Source organism: Homalodisca vitripennis, chromosome 2 (genome assembly GCF_021130785.1).
Source record: "Homalodisca vitripennis isolate AUS2020 chromosome 2, UT_GWSS_2.1, whole genome shotgun sequence".
Classification (NCBI taxonomy): Eukaryota; Metazoa; Arthropoda; class Insecta; order Hemiptera; family Cicadellidae; genus Homalodisca; species Homalodisca vitripennis.
In genome coordinates, this window is record NC_060208.1 from 86,332,617 (window position 1) to 86,355,656 (window position 23,040).

At 34.0% G+C, this 23,040-nt stretch overlaps 1 protein-coding gene across 2 annotated transcripts in view; it reads left to right on the top strand.

Annotated features, from left to right (window-relative positions):
• Positions 1-21,575, top strand: part of LOC124354316 — a 42,838-nt gene extending 21,263 nt beyond the window's left edge. Inside the window, exons 4-6 of one of the 2 annotated variants that reach the window (XR_006921672.1) lie at positions 4,098-7,746; positions 9,542-9,684; positions 19,481-19,613. Coding sequence is in view for 1 of the 2 variants with exons in the window: in XM_046804673.1 (XP_046660629.1) it covers positions 4,098-7,746; positions 19,481-19,634; positions 21,357-21,519 (3,966 nt within the window). In the remaining variant the exon portion in view is untranslated. Of the gene's footprint in view, positions 1-4,097; positions 7,747-9,541; positions 9,685-19,480; positions 19,635-21,356 lie in introns of those variants that run through there. The other variant, XM_046804673.1, reaches the window with a different exon arrangement.
• Positions 21,576-23,040: the final 1,465 nt, after the last annotated feature.

Sequence of the window (23,040 nt, forward strand, 5' to 3'; positions counted from 1 at the left end):
ACAACAAAAACTTAAAACAACAACAAAGATGTAACAACAATAGAAACAATTTTTTAGATAAAAATGTGAATAAATAAATTATTATAAAAAACAATAACCAACAATTAATCATGTAGAACACTTTGTGGATTTGCATGTAGATTTGTGGAGCCGCCTGATGAGGAAACCTTCTGTTTCAAAAGGCCTCGCAGGAAAAATAAATAAATTGGAAATGTTATGTATTATTTATATTTATTAATATTTATGTAGAACACTAATGGAAAATTTCAAGGTAATAATATCATAGGCTAACATTCTGTTTACAGAGTAAAAGGCTGTATCCTCAAGCCATTTCGTTAGAATTTCTTTAAACATTCATAATGAAATGACTATTTCTAGTTTTTTTTTTTCTAATTTTACTGGTAACATTAGTATAATATGGTTCTTTCTAGTAGGATAGTGGTGTATCTCTTGCCTAATCTTGTATGTTGATAGATTTTATCTAATAATAAAGTAAACAGCAATAAATGTATAAAGTCACAGTAGAGAGTCATTATTTGTAATTCTTTAAAAAAAGGCATACTAGATCCTTTCTCTGAAACATCTTTTATTGCCCTTAGAGCTCTCATTTGCCATATACAAACTGTCTATTAACCACAGATATTTCCCCGCACACTGTAGTGCCATATCTCAGATGAGAGTGGAAACATACATAGTAAGTAGTAATTAACATATTCTAAATCACAGAAACCCTAAGCTTACGTATAAGATATGTTACTCTAGATAACTCTTTACATAACTCCTACATGTGTTTATGCCAGCTCAGACTACTATCCAGATGTATTCCCTGCAGTTTCACAGGTTTTACATCTTTATAAATTTAGTGTATCAAGGAAAATAATACTTTTTTATGTTTAATTACTATTTACAATAAGGTTGTTTGCTTCAAACCATTCTAGTCCTGTTTTTACAGCATGGGAGTGCATTCACCACACTGGCCATGTTGGGCAGATAAAGAAATGGCCAAGTATTTTTGGTAAATATTAATATGTCAAAGAATGATTTATGTCAATAATAAAACAATATTATACAAACATTTGTAAACTAGAACTAGATTGATGAATCTTTCTTTATTCAGTAATAATACAAATTACTATCTGATTCCAAAGATAACATCTCTTGTACCCTAAACTGTGCATAGAATTTTGCAGACTGTGCGACTCGGGTGTTTGCTAGGTTGGTATTCGCTGGCCAGTGGTGGGTTATGTTGACAGCTATTCAACAGATTATATTATGGAATCATCAAATATAAATAAAAAAAAAAACACATCTGCTATTCTTCACTAAACAAAATAAAGAAATAAGTGATCAAAGTGAAGCATCTGTCTCAGGGAGGACTTCAATTCCTGTGTTTTCAGATGATGAAAGTGGTTTGCCAGTAACAACTGTAAGTTTAAATAATTCATCATCTTTAGTAAAACCTGATACAGAAAATATATCGGACAGGCCTTCTATATGGTCTCAGGACATGTGAGAGCGCAATAAGGAAGCATTTCCATGGTTAGATTGCAAGATTTGATTATTTGGTTGTAAGTTATGTAGGCAAGATTCTCATCATAGTGCTTAGGAAAAGGAACGTACTTAAATTTCTAAGGAATTGTGTGCCTATACGGTTACATTTAATGGGACTAATAAGCCTACCCAACTAACTTCTTTGAGAAAAAAGAATTTTCTTCACAAACAATCAACAGGCCATCTGACAGCTGAGACCATATCTGCTAGGGCTGAGAAGAAAACTATTGAAAATGTCTGTGATCAAATGAACGAATCCAACTTTGAATCTACCATTGATTGAAATGTTTAGATCAGCTTACTATTTGGCAAAAAATAATAGGCCTTTTTCTGGCCATTCCGAAATTTTGGAACTTCAGAACATAATTAGTGTAGACATTGGTAGGTAGTGTAGGTTTACACAGTAGACTTAGTACTACTGAAATCATTAATCACATTTTTTATGAGATAAAAAAAATGGCTCAACAGATTATAAGCATTTGCAGTAAAATTTAAATTTTGATTGATGAATCTACAAGCTTAAATGATAAATCTATCAATTTGTTTATTTAAAGCTGAAACCAGCAAATATTTTCTAAACAAGTCATATTCTTGGACCTGATTGAATTGCCTAATCAAACTTATAATTCTATTTTTGACGCTCTTTTAGGTTGTTTGAAAATATATGGGTTTGATTATGAGTACTTAAAAGAGAATTTAGTTGCATTTGCCAATGGTCGTGCCTAAACACCAAAGAGAACTAGCAGAGTGTGCTAGTGAATTTGAATTGCAGATAAACAAAATTGGTCATATTTTGGGCACAAGGTGGGTATCCAGTTCTTTCAAAATTGTAACGGCCGTTTGGTATGGCTATCGAGCATCGTACTCCATTTTATTAAGGCCTAAGAAGACAAGAACAGAACCACTACTTATTATAGAGTGATGTATGATTAATCAAACGCTTGAAATCAACTCAATTTCTGTCAGATTTTGGAAATATTTACAGCATATTAGTGAGTTGTTGATGGTGTTAGAATGCCTTCAAAACAAGGAAACAACTATAGTCTATTTAGACAAAACTATATGAAGGCCAATTGCTTTTTTCAGTGTCTTAAAAAGAAACCTGGTACTAAATGCCTTGAGGCCAAAAGAGCTGCAATCGAAGGTACTTTGATGGTGTCCCCTTAATAACTATCTGCTATTAATGACCTGCAGTTATCATCAAGTGTAATTAACAACCTTGATAGAAGTCTTTTCACCACTAGAAGAAGCAACGAACCATCTACAGGGGCTGGAAATAACGAAAACGAAACGAAATAATTCACTTCTTTTGGAATTGCAAGTTCTTGAAAGCAAGAACAGGCCTCCTAAAAATCTGTTAGATTCAGCGAAAAAAAAAAAAAATAGTAAAGCTCTGAGCAAGATTCTAGCTGAATTCAAACAAGATTAAAAACTGTTTCAGAGATTATTTAGGAAACAGCATGACCATTCCAAAAGATCTAAACCCCCTAATAAATTGCTGCAAGCTCATTCCTTCCAGTTCATCAGAGTTTAGGCACAGTTTTAGTCACATGAATGTAATCATATCGCTATCTAGATCAAGACTTACCATTAGACATGTATCAGCGCTGATTTTTATCAAACTGAATGGACCAAACATTCGGACATGGAAACTGGAGGACTACGTTACGACATGGCTACGACAACACCGTTCAGGCAATAACACTAGAACTCGACAAGCTCAACCTGGCAGAAAAGAGGATGAAGAGGATCTATTTTAAACATTTAATTATATTTCTGTTTTATTTCTCTCCTTGTGAAATTTGGAATATATGTTTAATTTAAAGAAAGAGGTTATGATAGTAAAGTTAGTCCAACCTTCATAACAATTCTTCAAGAATGTATTGTAAAATAAATAATTTAAACCCGTTCAAATAAGTTTACAATTCCTTTATTTTGTTTTTCAATTTAATTTTCAATATAAGTTAATGTAAACTTCCTGAAGGCTCAGTTTTATTCCATGACCTTAGATACATTAAATTTTATGCTCCAAGCTATTGTAAGCATTCTAGGAAATCATATGAATTCAAATTCCCTTAAAATTGATCAAATGTACCTAGTGTTCCCACACTGAAAATTTTAACACTATACTCCACTGATCATCAGTGTATAAAACTGATGAGCATCATAAATTAAGTGCTAGTTCATTAATTGAAGTTATAAATAAAAATGCTCCAAGGACTGATCCCTGTGCAACTCCTACGTTTACATCTTTAAAAGTTGATATTTCTTGGCTCTGAGAATTATTGGAACTAACATTTATCTGAACAAAGAACATTTATTAGTGAATGCAACATTTTTTCCTTTTACCTTAATTTCTGATTACATTCTCGATGATATTGATTGTTTCGTTGAGAATCATTTTTAGCATCTTTGATGATCTGATATTTGGTACCCTGAACAGAACTAGGTTCTAATTAGTTCAGAATATTGAGGCTATTATATATCAAGTTATTTTAGTATGTTTAGTAAATGGTGTAATGACTGTTTTGATATTTTGATTATAGAACTGCTTGGAGTGCCTTTACGAAGAAATACCTTTGTCGATACAGAAGGGTTATTCAGTACTACTTGGGCCAGAGAATGGATGCTCTCTCACTGAGTACAGAGTATTTTCCCACTTGTGCCGTACTGGATACCGAGTAGTTCGCCATCTTCCAGACCTTACAGTTACTGCTTATGAAAAGCAGATACGACTGGACCAGCATCTAGAGCAGAAGAAGAGCTACGATGAAGGCATCAGTGAATCGGTCATTGTGAGACCTGACTTGCCACCCAAAAAAATTGTGGAATTATTAGAAAATGCTGAAATAACCATAGAATCAGGTGGTCCTGTGAAATCTGGAGTTCAAAGCAGTACAGAGGTCAAGAATGTTAAATTTGAAGAAGTGAGAAAAAAATGTATGAAAAACAACATTGAGATTATTGATATTGCTGATTCATCATCTGAAGAGTCATCAAGTTCTGAGTCCTCAGAAGAAGATAGTGATATTGAAATCATAGAAGTGTTTGAACCAGATTCAAAAACCTCTGATGATGAAGGAGGAGGAGAGGAAGAAGACGGGATGGAGGAGGAAGAAGAAGATGATATTGAGATTATAGAATTGAATGTTCCTGAAAAAGAGATCATTGTTGCTACCATTGAGTCTTCTGACAGTGAAAAAGAAAATGAAAGTAGTGATTCCGGGAGTGACAAAAGTTATGATGGCAACTGGAAACGAAATCATCCTAAGACACAGAGATTTGTCAGACCCCCCAATATGAACAATTTGAAATTTTTAACTGCAGAGGAATTTTGTGCAGATAAAATCCCTAGATTAAACAATCCTCAGACATGTGATTCTTTGATCAATGAAAGCAACTTACAAGTAGCAAATTCAGTTAAAGATGGTAACAAAGATTCAGATTTTATAAGCCTTCAGCCCTCTGTTGGACGATCTTGGCAGTTGTTTCCAGTTACTAAAAGTAGAAATGATATTTTAGATTTAATGCCCACTATGGCAGGACAAAATAGTAAACTTATGACTCTTGATAGACCAGACTTGCGACTTGTCCCTGATAATGTTATACCTAAACAACAATCATATACATTTAATACCAACGCACTTCGGGCCAGAGTATTTTCTGCCTTTAGAGGTTTTCGGGGCCGTAGGAATTTTCACGGTCCAAGATTTGGTGGTTATAATTCATCATATATTAATAATAATATGAACATTTTTCCAAATCAATTGGGTGTTGGAAATGGAATGTTGCAGAATCCATTATTAACTCAAATGTTTGGTTCTGATATAAATTCAGTGGCCAGAGGAATGATGCAGTTCGCTTCAGCTTTATTGTTGAATGTGCCTCAAAACAATCAGTCCAATGGCCTGCGGCCATATCATAATCAGCCACCCTTTCATGCTTCTGGGTTTTCTCAGTCCAATTTCAATTCTAGGCCTCTATTTGATGAACCATCCAGAAATTTTATTACCCAAAATCATATAAGATTTTCTGACCCTAGAAGCTCTATGATGATAAGTGAAAATATTGAACCTTTCCAAAATAGAAGTTATGGACTGGAGCGATCCAATATTTCAAGGAGTTCTGGAGGAGATAGTGACTTTGACTCTTCTGAAAGGACTTTTACACCACCTATTAGAAGAGGTTTTAGAGGAAATCGTGGTTATTGTTCTAGGAGGCCTTTTAACAGTAATATTCGTAATCCGAGCAGGCTATCACCGTCTCCAAGACATATTAGATTTTTAGACACTGATTTCCCTGTTGACCCAGCTTACATTAAGCCCGATGTGCCTCTGACCGGAGAGCAGAGCAATGATTTAGGAGATAGAGAGGGCTTCATTCCATTCAGAAATTCAACAAATCAAACTCCATTAGAAGAAGTTATAGATATTTCAAATGATGACACTGTTGCACCCGAAAGGAAAGAAATAGGCAAATGTTTTCAACAGAAACGAAAAAGAAAATTGAAAAAGAAGATGAGAATGGCTAAAAAGAGACTTCATCAGAACAGTTCTGGAAAAGATCCTGTTATCATTTTCTTAGATAGTCCCACCACTAGTGATGTGCCTGTAAAACAAGAAATTAATGAAGTATCAACTGTTAAGGTCAAGAGTGAAACAATAGAACAAAATGTTTCTGTAAGTGTGAAACAAGAATCTGAAGTAACTTCTACATTAGGAGTCAAAGCAGAATTAAATGAGAATACCAGTATAAAAACTGAAAGGAATGCTGATGAAAGGCAAGAAACAGGAGTGAAAAGTGAAGCAAGCAATGAAGTAAGAGTCAAGCTAGAACAAGATCAGTCTGGAACAAACTTGCGTGTTGAAATAAAAATTGAAAGTTCCAGTGATACATCATCAGTTAATAGTTTACCAATAACTTCTCTAGTCAAATCAGAACCCAATGCCTCAATTAAATTAGAATCAAGTTCTATTGGAGATGTAAGTTTAACTGAAATAAAAGAAGAAACTTGTGTAGACCCAACAGTAGTGAAAATAGAGAATGTATCAGAGCATACAGGGAGTTCATGTCAAAAAGAAGCTGTACGTACCTCTGAACAGAGAGAAAATGAACATTCCAAAGAAAAAAGAGATATTGAACAATCCATACACCAAACAGCTGAACATTATTCAGAGGAAAGTGAAACTGAACAAACCTTAAAACAAAAAGAAACTGAACATCCATTACGGGTTACGGAGTATATAGAGAATGAAAATCATTCACATCAAGAAGAAACTGCGTCCACCTCAGAGCAAAAGGAAGATGAATATTCAAAAGAGCAAGAAGAATTTAAACAGTCTACAAATAAAATCCTAGAAACTAAGGAGTTTTCAGAGCAAATTGGAATTGAACACTCCTTAAAACATAAACAAATTGAACATTTTGATGATCAAAGTGAGCCTAAACATATGTTTGAGGAAAAAGAAACTGAAAATTTCTTAGAGGTAATGGAAGCTGAAAGTGTTTCAAAGGACAAAGATAATGAAAGCCCTTCAGATAAAATAACTATAGTCTCAGAGAGAATGGAAACTGAAAATGTTACAGAAGTAATGGAAACTGAATCTGTTGTTCAAAATTCAACAATTACTGTTAATTTGTTATCAGAAGATAGATCTATTTCAGTTGGAAAAACTGTGAATCAAATAGAAAAATATGAGACTGATATAGAAGTGTGTGTAGATGTTCCAAGTTCAAATAATATTTGTGAGGAATTGTTGGTTAACTCTAATACTGTTACAGTATCCTCGAGTGAAAATACTAGTAGTAAAATGGAACTAGAGATTTCAGGTAAAATATTTGAAAGTGACTCTTCAAGGACTAAAAAAATTGTGATCAGTGATGTTGAGGAAAGTTCCAGTAGTAATGTGGAAGAACATGTAGGTAGCGATTCTCGAGATAATGTGAATTGTAGTGAAGTAGAGAGTGATATGTCTAGTACGACTATTTCTGGTGAGATTAAAAGGACAATGCAAAGTGAAAGTAGAAAACTTAAGAAGAATGTGAAAAGTTATGGTCAAGGATCAAGTTGGGCTGAGGTCAAGAAAAGCAATGTTCCTTTAACAAACTTTCTTGAGAGTGAAATGGAAGACAGTGATGAGGAAGAAAATGTGGAAATTCGCCCATTGATAAAGCCAAAGCATTGCAAAACAATAGGTAAGTGTAAGAATATGTTTGTCTATAATGCTAAAATTAATTTGCCATCGCAAAATTGAATAACAATTATAATTATATTATTGAATTATAATATATTTATATTTAAGATATTCAGCTATCAGTGTGTGTGTGTGTACGTGTGCATGTGTGTGTTTGTATGTGTTTTTTATAACTACAAATAAAAAAGGAAATATAAATAAAAATATACAAAAGTATACCTTTTCGTTTTTACAATAAATTTTCCTCTGAAAGACATTTTTAGTAGTTGAAGATCAAGAACATTTCAAGCAAATATCTTATATATAAAAAGCTACAAATTTTTAAGTAAACAGGAGTATCAGAGTGGCCACTCAACTGGGAAACCAGGAATAAGCCAGGGATCTGGGATCTTCCTGAGAACCTGGAAAATTTCAAAATTTTAAAACCGAGAAATTTTAAAAAAAAGCTCCTTGAAACAAGAACCGATAAAAAATCGCACATTCATTCATTCATTCATTCATTCTGACGCCGGTTGATCCAAGGTTACCTCCACTAGTCTAGTGGAGTGGAGTTTATCTTGGTTAGTTATACCCCTTTGCTGGTGCAAGCCACCCCCTCCCCCTCCAAAAAACACGTAACAATGCATTGTACAATTAAAATCGGCCGACCGATTGTTCAGGGTTTCGGCACTAAACAAGCGGTACGCTCAAAGTGGCAGAACGGTAGTGACCGCGATACAAACGAGATTTTTGTACTCAAGTATTATTCAGTCGCCGAATCAGGGTCTCCGGAAGAAGTTGTCCAACTATGACATGTGTTTTAAAGATAACACAGGCCTAAAATGTAGTGTTCACCCTATAAACAGGCTTAAGAATTCGGTTCGTTGAATTGATGAATTCGGTTGTTTGGTGGTTTGATAATAGGTGCAACCCATTTTTTTAGTACACCAGAATGTCACTTGGATTTTTTACCACGTAATACTGAGAACTGTTATAATAAGACATTTTATTTATCCTTCAGCATGTTACATACATTGCAATAGATATTGTCATTCTCAGTTTTTATCCTTAGGTATACTCAAGGATTAGAAATTAGATATAATACAAGTACTAATATTCAGATGAAATGTTGTACAACTTTTACAACTTCTTACTACTTAATAGGCTACAACTTCATATCATATCTTTTACGGCTTTATAATATTCGTCTAATTTATAGAATGGATTTCTAGATAGCCAGTCATGTAACACTACTGAAAACTTTTTCTCTGCTAGATTTTGCCATGCAGCAGGTAGACTATTGTACATTTTTAAGCCTTGATACTTATGGTAATTCATGGTTCTAGTTAACCTATACCTTGGTAATTCAAGCTTATTATTTCTGGTGTTATGGTAATGCGTCATGTTTCTTAAAAGGTATTTGTTAAAATCTTTCTTAACTAAAAGTAAAACGTCAAATATATACAAATTTACAATGGTTAAAATAGTGGTTTTTACAAAAAGTGGTCTACAATGAGTTAATGGCTTAGAGCCAGTTAATATTCTTACTGCATTTTTCTGCAGGATTAAAATCTTCTCTATGCCTACCCCATTCCCCCATACCACTAAACCATACCTTATAATACTCTCAAAAAATGAGTAGTAGGCCATTTGTACATAACTGGTAGTTACATGATTCCTTAAATTAGCAAGTAAAAATATTACTCTAGACAATTTTTTACAAACACTATCAATGTGACATTTCCATGAAAGTTTAGAATCAATATTTATTCCTAACAAGGTAACTAGATTATTAACATCATGTTTTATATTTACAGATCTCAAAGAAACAAGTAACTTTTGAGTTTTATCTTTGTTTAATCGAAGGCCATTTATTTCAAACCAAGAGGTTGCCTCCAACAAAGTGCCCTCAGACAACAAATCAAGCTGTTCCATATTTTTATGTACATTAAGGAAAGAGGTATCATTAGCATAAATTGTGGTAAAGTTTAACAGATTGAAACTTAAGTAATTTATTAAAATTAAGAATAGTAATGGCCCCAAAACTGACCCTTGAGGGACTCCAATATTTATTTCAACAATCTTGGATCTCTTTCCTCCTATCTCAACTAATTGTTTACGATCTTTGAGATAAGATTCCAAGACAGCTAGGTTTGCACCATGAAAACCATAAAATTGCAATTTTGCCAACAATACATCATGCTGCACAGTATCAAAGGCTTTGCTAAGATCACATAAAGTGACATGAGCTTCACAACCGCCTTCTAAAGTTAATAAAATTTGTTCCACAAGAGTATATGGCCTGTACAGTTGATCTTCCAGTGCGGTAGCCAAATTGACTGTCACTAAATAGATTATGGGATTCAAAATAGTGACAGATCTGAATCTTGAGCACTTTCTCATAAATTTTAGCCAACACTGGTATACATGAGATCGGACGATAACTACTTGGTTTTTATAGGATCCCCTTTTTTGAAAATGGGCACCACTCTACTTAACTTTAAAAAATCAGGAAATGTCCCTTCTATAATATTACGATTTATACAATATGTTAGAGGCTCCAATATTTCCAAAACAACTTCTTTTAAAAGATCACTGGACATACCATAAACATCTCTCGTTGCTGAACTTTTAAGAGATATAATTATATTATACACCTCATTCAAAGACACTGTACAAAAAGCAAAATTAAAAAATGACTTCATTGTAGTGCATGATCCAAGACACCTCACTGCTGAACTGGGAGAAGCATTCATTTTAGAACTGATTTCTTCCACTGAGGTTTTACAAAAACTGTTGAACTCATCTGGTTGGATATTTGGTTTCGTATTGGTTGAAGAAGTTTTCCCTGCTGCTCTGTTGATGATGGTCCATGCAGCTTTACATTTGTTTGAAGAACTTTCAATTATTTCCTCATTTTTCGCCCTCTTGGCTTCCTTCAAAGCAGATCTATAATGGCCCCTCAAATTCTTCAACAGAGTTAAAAGCTGATCATTTCCTTGTTTTCTGCACAAGTCTTTACACAGTAAAATATTGTTCTTCATAATAGCAAGCTGTGGTGTATACCAATTCAAACTTGGCTTACCTTTTTTGTTAAGCTCCAGATTAGACTTACACACCTTTTTTTGGAAAGACTTTTCAAATAAAACCAAAAATGTATTGAAAAATTTTTCAAAACAAATACAGGAAGACTCATTCTGTTGCAAAGTTGCCATAAAATCTTCATTCGCCAACATTTTTCTAAACTTCACTATTTTGCTTTTTGTTATTGGCCTAAACACAACCTGCGTTTTATTTTTTACCAAACCATTAGTGGACATACACAAACTATCTAAATATATTTCTAAATACAGAGCATCATGATCAGATAAATCTGGTCTCAGAATCTCACACTTATAATTTTGTAAATCTATATTGGTAATTATATTGTCTAAACAAGATTCACCTCGTGTGGGTTTGTTATTTGTGCAATACATATTATATTGTCTGAGTATATTTAAAAAACTATCAACACTATTTTTTTGAGTTAAAACGTCAAATTCTGCATTTATATCTCCACCTATGACAATTTTACATTTTAGGCCAACCAAGTATCTTAAAAGCACTTCTAGGGTTTGCAGAAAAATATCAGTCCTTCCCTTAGGTGATCTATAAAGTGAAACTATTATTACATTTTCATTAACGAGTTCTATACCAGTCACTTCAAAATGGAGTTCTTGACAATACATGCTTAAGTCTATTGTTTTAAAAATAGAATTGCTCTCAACAAAAATGCTCACACCACCATGGTTATGCTGGCTGCGACAAAAACTGTTTCCCAGTAAAAAATGCTCTGGAACCAGAAGCCCAACTTCTTCTGACTGCAACCAATGCTCGGCAATGCAGACCACTGTACAGTTATTCTCGTTGATCACCACTTCTAATTCCTCCATTTTGCACTTAATTCCTTGTATATTTATAAATAACAACTTAATATTTGCAGAATTCTTTACAATAGTACGCTCAATAGTATCTGTATTATTATCACATAGTGCTATTTCGTTAGCTCTTCTTCCTTGTCCCTCAAGTTTAAAGTAATTTCACTGTCGGTGGTCACTTCAGCAGGATTACTAACTATTTTTCTATTTATCACATTGATAATTTCCTGTGCCAACCATCTTTTCCCCTTGATGTTAAAGTGCATGCCGTTGCGAGTGAAGAGTTCTCTTCCGGCATTGCTTGCTTCGACCAGTCTTCCATTATTATATATCTTAACTATTTCCTTCACTTCAAAATTGGTTTTTTGAATTTCCTTATTTACACATGACCACTCAGGAAGGTCGTAACGGTTTGGTACATCTACTAAGACAACATTTTTTTCTTTAACTTGATTTAGAGTTTCAGAGATACTCATTAAAAACTCTTTAGATTCATTGTGGGCTATATCATTTGTACCTGATATAATGACTAACAGATCTTGTTCTTTAGAAACCTCATTTGTAATATTGTTCCTATCACAAATTTGCTTGGTACGTCCATTTGGTTTAACAAACCCTACTGCCTCAAAGCTGTCTTGTAAACCATTCAAATGCCAGGCTAGGTCTCTGCCATGTCTATCTGCACAAACCAACATTCTGTTCCTTTGACCACTGCTGCTCTGTACCTCTACATAATTTTCCACACTTTCATGTGTGTCGTCATCAATTTGGAGAACATGAAACGGATTTTCAGTAACAAAGCTGTTTGTTAGTTTATGTTTTTTGTTTACTTTTTTTGTATTGTGAACTAAGGGAGGTAACTGTTTCAAACACAAAGTTTCTGGTAGAGAACCACATGGCAAGCTAAGTCTGCTCTTACTGTGTTTAGATTTCCTGACTGTAATAAATTCTTCTACCGGGGTTTTCTTCATTTCTGTCATTATATTTTCCATTTTTATAATTTCTTCAGTATTTTTCAATAACATATGTTCCAAATGAACATTTTCACTTTTTAAGTATTTTATTTCTTGTTGTGCTTGAAATAAATCTTCATTTAATGTTTTTACTACTTCATCCATATTTTGTAATTGTTCTTTTAAAACCTCATTAAGTTCATCAGTTGTCATATCTATGCCCTCATCCGCACTGCAGAGGATTGTTTTTTTGTTCAAACATTTAACACACACCCATTTTATTTTTGATTTCTCAATATTACGGAAATCATCAATAGAAAGATTTGTACACTTACAATGATACCAGTTCAAGCACTCTGTACAAAGTATAGCCCTAACATTTCTTCCCACATTTTTAAAACAATCCCCACATGGGTATTTCTCAACGTTTTTCTTCATATTCAGATTAATTTGTGAATAAGTAAATAAAATTTGGATGAAACTAAAATCTACAATGAGTCAACACTCAGTGAGGAACTTCTCACAAAATTTGTAAATAAACAAATGAATAAGGTCTGATAAGCAGTATATACTGATAACTGATAATCTGTTAAAACTAGTTATCAGTAGCAGCTCACAACCAGGTCCAAAGGTGAGCACTGCCTTATCTATAGAGAGGTCCTCTTATCTCTGTCCCATCTAATCTTGCTTACAATAATATACCAATATTATTGCCAATATTATTATATACCAATGTTGTACTGCGGCGCTCATGGTTGGAGTCGAGTGTTCCCCATATGTGCAATACAAACATTACACTAAGTTGCTGCTCATTGCAGCGTTCACCGCCCAGTCTTTTTCCAGTCCTTGTCATATATTTCAGGTCTAAGATATTTCCAGTACCATATTAGAGTTAGCCTTGTTGTTCTGACGAAGAAAAAATATATACTTGCTTAGAGCGAGAAGCATAATTCTGTTAAAAAGTGCCTACTTCATATCGTTTGTACTATGTCACAGTTTAGCTTGCCACATTGCCTTGATCAAAATACTATATACATTCGATTATGTAGTTCTTGGATATCTGCTTTGGTCAAAATTGTGTACTATCAGATTCTGTTATATACTTTCAGTCTAAAATATTTCCAGGGACATAGTTGAGTTTGCCTTGTGGTTCTGATGAAGAAAATACATGCATAAGTAGGACTGAGAAGCCTATTACGGCCTAGGGGGAAGTCCTACCTACTTCCTAAGTACTTACAGTATAAGAGTCTCCGCGCAAAAAGACCCGAGCTAATTTTTTTTACAGACATATCGAACATGTTGATTGCATGATAACGTCCTGTCAACATGGAAGCCCAGGAATTTTGAACATTCCATCCCTTTCAAGACATGATCACCTAGCAAAATATTCATTAAATTAATATTTTTATTTTGAGTTGTGCTAAATGTGATATATTTGGTTTTGTTAGGGTTCATTAAAAGATTTAAATTATTCAGAAACTGATCTATTTTAGCTAAATCTATGTAGGACGAGACTTCTAAATTATTTTTATCAGGACTAGCTTTCTTTAGACTTATATCATCAGCATAAGAAGTTTACCCACATTTGCAATAACGGGATATTATATACTCTAGAAGCAACTTACCTCTGCTGTTTGCGTTGATGCTGTCCCAACTCATTGTGCGAATTAACGTCGCAGCCAAATACTAACTCCACATCATCATCATACGGGAGATCATCAGGGTTCGTCCAGTACCAGCCCCAATCAGCTTGACGTTTGAGAGATCCCTGCAACAAAATTCTAGAACAGAAATGCTGTTTACCTTGTTGCTTAAAACAATACAAGCTGGCATTACTAACCTGGGCACTAACTATTTTGACCCCTGTAATGAAAAGCCCTGATAGTTTACCCTTACAAATCCAGGGTTCCTGTACCAGGCCACTTGAAAATCTTCTGCCATATAGAGTCTGCAGAAGCTGCCTTATTGTGCTGCAGATTGACCCCCATGATCAGTCAGGCAAACCCCGTGTTCTCAGCTGGACTTGCTCTACAAAAATGAACATCCTCCAGTTCCTCACTTTAATAGTTGTTGCAGACTGTTCATCAACCAACATTACCATTGTTCTGGAGCCTCCTGTGTGGACATCTCCAACAAACTTCTAGTCAGATACGGAAATTCCAGCACTCTTTTTGGCTATAGCCTTAAGAATGGTTGCAGAGTCCTTCCTGGCCACAGGACTGTCAACCCTGGGGAAGATCTTTGTAGGTCTTATGAGGTCTCTAAAGTCCCCAAAGACCACAGCTATCCGCTCAGTGCCTCCGACCATTAGTCCTGGAGCCATCAAAACCTCCCTAAATGTTTTCCCCACTTTTTCCTCTGTTGAAGAGGAAACTGTTTGGCAATCTGTCTGCTCTGAAGGCACAGTCAGGTGCCTCTTTGGCGGAGGTTTTTCCGCTGAAAACCCACCCTAGCATCCTCTCTTCCCTCTCGGAGTAGAGTCAACTCCTGTAATTTCACCTGGTGCCGACTCCCTTTGTCTTTTCAGTCTTTTCCTTCCATAGGCCAATTTCTTCCACTTTGTCTCCTCCATTCGTTATCTGGAAGACAGGTACCACTGCTTGTGTAGTTTGAAAGGTAACTTGAGGTTGTAGTCCAGTTCAGAGTCTGTGTTCAATGACTCCTCAATCTCTACATCAATACCACGAACTGCTGAGTCTTCGTCGATAGTAGTAGAGCATGATGAACAGGCAGAGACATCCAATGCCAAGCTGTTGGATATAACTGGCTGCTGTAGGTTCTTTTGGGTTTTGATTATTTTCGTTTTAAGACTCCATAAAAGGAGGTCCCATGAGTACCAAGGAAGTAACAGGTCTATCTAAGTGAGAGCCTCGCATGACCAGATGAGGCTATTTATTCCTTGGGGGAGGGGGGAGGGAAGAGTGCCCAAGGGCTTTGTTCGTGACACACTAACATTGCACCATGCATCTCTTAGGGACGGATCTTTTCAAACCGTGGGATTGGAGGCTCCCAGTCCATACAAAAGTATGTGTATGTACAATTCAGGACAGACCAGTCGAGACTGGTGAGGTTTTGAGGGTAACCATCATTTCAGAGTGCACAATCAGGTAACTTGTCTAGATCCTGGGGATATGTTGACAGCAGGACCACTTCATGCAGATGCTCAACAAGCGTTCATCCGAGCTGAACCTTCAGTTGGATTCGGATCCTCCATTGGTGGCACTAGACAGTGTCGCCCCTGGGGAGGTACTTTCCCAGTTCATTGTCACTCGAACCAATGTGAGCCCATTCACTAGACCCCATATAAAACTTACAAGCTCCACTTAGATGTTAATATAAAATATAAAAAATATGAAAATAGAGTAATAATGAACTAAAATGATACCTGGGAGGAGGGGTTGGTTCTTGTGGTTACAGTATTCTTTGGAATTTAGCCTGCAAACTTAATCACTTAATAAAACTTTAAAATTTACTTCCCTTCATGTTGATGTTGGCTCACATGCGCGGTTTTAGTATCTTGGCTCGAAATTGCATCTGTAGTCGTAAAAAGGAGGATTAAAAGTCTAGAAGACTAGAATATGAATACTGGAAGTGCTTGAAATTGAACAAAAACTATAAAATAGTACTCGGGCTCGCTGACAAAGCATGCAAGAAGTTCCTTGGCAGAAAGATGTTCAGCTACAAAGTTCGAGCGAGGAAAAATTATTATGCATGCCAGCCAATTAGGTTATTATTTTGCCATGAAGTTTTTAGTTCCAAAAACATTGGAGATGTATAATACTAACAAGTGAGAGATCCCTCTCACTTATTTGCTTATTTAAACGCATATGTGACAGATACGGCCAAATACAAAATAATTGAATTGGAAAAAGTAAGTGCTCTGTGGTGTAATGGTAGCACATTCACCCGGCAAGTGTGAGATCCGGGTTCGACTCCCGGCGGTGCAAGTACTTTTTGCGATTCAATGTTTATTGAAATTAAATAAGGCAATTGCCATTTATACAATTTAATGTAAATAAAAGTCGTTTGACAGGTATTTGGTCTTCCGATCATATGTTAGTTTGCTTATTTAAACGCATATGTGACAGATACGGCCAAATACAAAATAATTGAATCGGTAAAAGTAAGCGCTCTGTGGTGTAATGGTAGCACATTCACCCGGCAAGTGTGAGATCCGGGTTTCGACTCCCGGCGGAGCAAGTAGCGTGAGATCCGGGTTCGACTCCCGGCGGAGCAAGTACTTTTTGCGATTCAATGTTTATTGAAATTAAATAAGGGAATTGCCATTTATACAATTTAATGTAAATGTATATATATATATATATATATAATTATAATAAAACTAATAACAGTACACTCTTCAATGATGAACCTTTGGGTTGAAATTGAGCAGTAGGAAGTAAAAATACTTTTGGGCCTATTGTTACAAATGGGTACTAATCAGTACCCTAGCATAAGAAACTATTGGTAAATTAGATTTTACAATATTTCTTGTTTCATGCAGTATATAAGCTGAAACTGTTTTTTGCTTATTATGCATTGCTTGCATTTTGCTTGAAATCCATTAGGTAAAGAGCCAATACCAGAGGATTGACTTCACAAAATTTTGCCTTTCATTGAACACTTCAACAACACTATGAAAGCTATATATGAACAAGGATAAGAACTCTGCTTTGATGAGACTAGAATTGTATGGCAGGAAAGACTAATTTTTCACCAGTATATTAAGAACAGAAGACACAAGTATGGTATCAAGGTATACATATTAATGATTCAAGTGGACTTTTGCTGTTTATGCTAGAGTCAATGACTTTGATCTGTCGGTCATTAAAAACTGTGGTTTTACGTTTTATGAAAGACAGGCTTGACGTAGGTCATGCTTTGGATATGGACAACTATTACATTAATTTTGACTTGACCAAAAGAGAAGATAAGATAAGATCTTCAGGAAACCCTCAGAGCTAAACGCAAATATACTCCTTCCGATTTTGTATAGACCAAGCTTAGATGTGGGTAGGTAATATGCTACTATGCAGATGCAGTTGCTATAGGTAAATAGCATGATAAAAGAGATGTACGTTTTATTTCAACAGAGCAATTTCAACATTTCAACAAGATAACACTACTATGAAACCTACGGCTATTATTAAGTATAACAAATGAAAAATGGAAAATGAAAGGATGCTGGCATATTACTCCGTCACAAGCAAGTCTAGATGATGGTACAAAAAAAAACTAGTAGAGATGATGTTGGTAAATTTTTATGTTGTTCAAAAGCTTTTCTGGATTGGAGTGACTGCCTCTTTATGACTTTCGCCTATGTGTGATTGAATGCCTACTACCACCTGATTATGTCTCTTCTAATTGACAGAGTAGATATCCAACCAACTCCAAGAATGCATTTTGCATCCAAGTTACCTACTGCTCTTAGTGGAAGGATACTGTGAAAGAGATGTAGTTGGTGTCTACTAGAAAAGAAGAGAAAAGATATGATCCGCTACTATACTAAATGTCTGGGACAGGCTGCACTATAAGTGATGTCATAGTACTTTTTATGGAAAAAATAACATTTCATCTACAAAAACTATCTTATTTAGCAATTTTATGACTATACATATACACCTGTATGGCCAGTATACGTATAACATATGGTCACACCGTTAGTACATACATACTTTAAAGTTGTATTTTGATGCCACAGTGGTGTCAAAGTACTTTTTATATACGAAAAACTTTTTTCATAAAAGTTATGATATTCCATAATTATAATGCTAAATAAATATAATAGGCTAATAAAAAACTAAGTTATGGATTTCAGGTGCTTTCCCTGAAATAGGGCCTGACTTGAATATGTTAAGGAAGTTCTTTTATTTTGTATAAAATATTTATTTATTTATCAACAGAAATAATGATTTTGAATTTTACAATAATTTGTACGTTAAACATACTGTTTATTATATTTAACATGCAAAAAGGAGCATGTAAATTGAAAGTTACACATGTTAAAAAAGTGAAGAGTTGCGGGAATCCGCAAAAAATATAATGGTTTTATAAATTTTGAAAATCATTTAGAAATAATCTGTTCAAGAGCCAAATATCACTTATTCGTTAATTACAAATATTTAAAAAGGTTAGGAAAATATAAAAGTATTTTTAACAGTAAAAACATAACTTGGCCTATGTAGTGTCAAACAATTTTCTTGCCTGGGTCACTTTCTTCTCTTGTAATATGCTTCTGTCCTCTTTGAAGTTTCCTCCAATAATGCTCCAATTTATGAAAGCATTCTTTGTGGAAACCCAAACTGATATAACAATGAGCACCAACTTGATATAGCAATGGTGTAAAACAATATACTGCCTATGACCAGTGTAAAGAAACTCGCAGAGACGAAACACAAGTATTGAGTGGCTGGCAAAGTATAAAGTAACTAATGCATTTGCATGGACAAGAATAATGTTTTGACACTGTCAACCATTATTTGTTTCTCTTATTGGTTCTGTCTATTAGCCATTCTAATCACTTATCAGAGAACAATATTGTTAATAGTTGTTATCGGAAGAAACAAACCAATATTCAAATATATCTACTGAGATTTTATTTTTACTTTGACATGTTTAAAAGGTTTATGTCATTCTGGTTACAGAAAATAAAACTCCATTCCATCATGTATTATATCTTTCCTTATGTGTATTTGTAGTTATTATGCTTATTTCTTGACTATTAAATGTCTATTAAGTGGACACCAAGAAGCTGTAAACCACATTAACATGGGAGAAGCTGAACGTTGCTGGATGGGATCAGCAAAAGTAGTCATGAACTCCTGTTATTTATCAAAGATCTACTAGGTTTGCACTAAACTGTTTAATTTTTGTGCAATGATTGCAGTTAGCGTTCTGTCAGCATTGCAGATATTCAGTCCATTCACACCCGCAGTACCGGACAACATTCCTAAGTTAAAGATTAGCTTTGACATGTACCTGCCAACAGACTACCGCAAGGCACAGAGGAGTCTACCCCACTTTAGGATTGTAGTCTTTGGGTGAGAAACTTACTTTATTGGCTTTCTTTTTCTGTAATTCTAAGTCAGGCTTTGATTACTCAGGGTTGGCTACTTTGTTAGTGTATTACTGTTACAACAAAAAATATGTGGATGGAAGCTATAGTTGAGTTGTTAGTTTCAATAAGGGTGTGCAAATAGTTGTTTTAGATTGTGTTGTATACAAAATATTTTACTGTGGAAATAAAAAATATACAAACAACAAACTTTCAGCCTGGGACTATTTATATATACAGCGTGTTTGAAAAGTATGGGTACGGCTTAATATTTTAAAAACCATAGGAGATAACATCTATAAACATTGCACAGTGTCATATGGCTATGTAAACTATTTTTTATTGCTATTACCATGACATGCCAACCATGGGGGGACGGCCCACAGAGGAAAACATGGAAATCTTAAATTGAAGCATGGGTCGTGTGATACCTCATTTTAAAGAGCTCACTTAGTAGAGTTGAATGCCGCAAACCGCATCTCAAAAGGTTTATGTACTACTCGACCTATACTCTAATTTAAGATTTCTTACTGACTCCTTGTGGGCCATCCCCCTGACATAACAAAAAATGGTAGTTACTTCAAAAAGTAGATTTATAGGTACAGTAATGGTGTACCAAGGTTTACTGCTTTACCTGTAATCATTCGGGAATTATTGAGTCTGTGCAGTACTTTTTTTACACCATTATTTATACATTATTGCTTAGTAGAATTTTTTTATTTGATTCACCAATAACAAGGTCAAGCAGTACTTATTGGGATTAATGTGATTATTTCTAAAATAATATGTTAATGTTTGTGTTAACCATGGTATTGGCAGTCAAATTCCTCTCAGTAGCAGAGTGGTTTTGTTTTTGGTTTTGTATTTAGACTTTGCCTTATATTTATTTCATTATGATATTATATAACATAAAATAATTATATTAAATTATATATAATTTTATTCAGGGATCCTCAAGGAACATTTTCCTTATAAAAATATATAAGATTTGAAATGTAAGTCACTGCATGCTTGCAAACAAAAAAAGGTCATTCAGTTTTTTATTTGTATAAAAATGTGATTAATGATATAAAAAAAACTAAATATACAAAATTTAATTTTGAGCAAAACCATATAGAAGTTAATAAATAATGTTGTTTACATATTTTGGTAAAATTAAAAAAAGTTTATATATGTAATGGAACATGAAAATAGTCAGAAAGTTTATTATTTAATTAAATTGGACATTTCTTTATCTATTAGCATCAATACTAATAATACGTTTTAACCTTATTTTAAAGATGTAATAAAATAATGTGGGCCATGTTAAAATACCTGATTTTTGGCACTGCTTTTAGAATGGAACTAAAACGTCTGATTCAGGGTTTTGCCAGTTGCAGGGTTAAGGTAATAAAGATTACAATTAGCAAATTATAATTTTTTTATTCTATTCTTTTAAAATTGTAATTGCGAACTTATTTATTTATCGGCCCGCCATCTCGTGACTGCGACCCTGTGTAGACACAACTCGTGTGTAACGTGCAAACTCATTTATTTAACCTGCATCTGAACACTTTTCATATTGGTAAGGACTGAGAAAATTAATTGCACCCACTTGCACTGATTGGACATTTTTATTATATTAGTGCCTGCATTTCTGTTATGATTTTATTTTTAAGATATAGAAATGAAATTGGAATGAAATTAAAATAATATGGCCTGTTTACAGAGGGATGGACCCCATACCTAGCCCTGCCCAGCTGCTGGAGCTACAGCAAAGGTTCAAAGACAGTGTTCCCGTGCTGCGAGCTGTGGTCACTCCAGATTCTGTCGTGTTCTACACGTGTTCTGATGTGTCATTACCTGTTGACATCACATCTTACCGGAATTGACAGCTTTGTCTTTTAACTTTAATTTTATATTAAATTTAAAAGAAAGCCCTGCTAAATAATGTGTTTCTTATTTTTTAAACTATTAACTGAGACCAAACGCAAAATATGAGTTCATTTTTTAAAGCAACTCTTTAAATAAGTTATTAAATATATTTAGTTTATCTTGTAAACAACAAAAATTTTTCCTTCAACATATTTAATATAAAGTTTGTATAGTTTGATTATTGAATCAAAGTCTATTTGATAACTCTCAATGTGTTGACAGAGCTTAGTTGTTTGTGTGGTTTTATAGCTTGAATTTTATAACAAAGCTTATAGATAAATATGTAGTAAGGCAAAAGTCAGCAGTAATAAGAGCCTGTTATACAGCAGATAAAATCTGCATACAGATTGAATGTGAAAAATGGTGAAAAAGTTCATCTTTGCACTCCTACAGCCTTACAGGCAAATGATGAAGCTTTTTCTGTGTACATTGTTATACCATATAGAACCCAAATGACATTTTTTTATTTGAACCTTATTTTTCAAAACTTTTTATGACCAAGATAAACCACTTAGTGGTTGAATAATATAATATTGAATGAGGTGAAGTCTATAGTATTACATAGTTTTCTGGAAATATATCAGTTTGTATGATATGTAAAAATGGTTGTGTCTTAGAAACAAGGAGATGGATGGAGAAGATGGATCCATCGATCTTTCTTTTTTGTTGAAGATGGATGGTTTAAAAACGGTTCGTTGTAAATAATTATATATATCTAAACAGCTTTCATAAGTTAATATTATTTTGTTAAATACATATGGACATTTCTTCTTATTCTTAACTTTTTGCAATTAATAAAAACTTTTATGCCAGTTATGCTTACAAGAAAAAATGTAGATGACTCTTAACAAAAAAAGTCTGAATCCCAAATGAAAACTCACATAACTCGTAGAAAAACAGTTAGGGTGAAAAATATACTTAACCCTTAAAGCGCTAATCTAAATTACTGTCAAACGCTGACATAAAAAAATATTTTTTTTTAAATTTCCCAATGCTAATTTTTGTTTCATATACCTTGGTATTACCTTAATAAGAAAAAAGTAATAAATATGTAATATTACATATTTTTGAGAAATTTATACGCACGAAAATATTTGAAATTTTGAATAAACTGCATGGCAGGATAATGTACATAGGAACACTATTTGACAGATTACATTACATTTATACAGGTTATTTATAATGAGTAAGTTGTAACTGAAGTTCCTGTATAATTAGTACATAAAATAAATAAGTTCAGTATAAGATTTTGAAATGTAATAATGTGAAATTCAACACAAACTTATTTATATGATAGCCTACAAGGGAAATGAAACAAATATTGTACTTATAAACCTTATTTATTTAGAATAAATAAACTGGACTTGTATGGTGAAACTGGTATAAAATATAAAACAAATAATTGAAAAAAAATATTAGACATAATATACCAAAAATGCGCTCATTCGTCAAAACTTGGATCATCTGGATTAGCCATT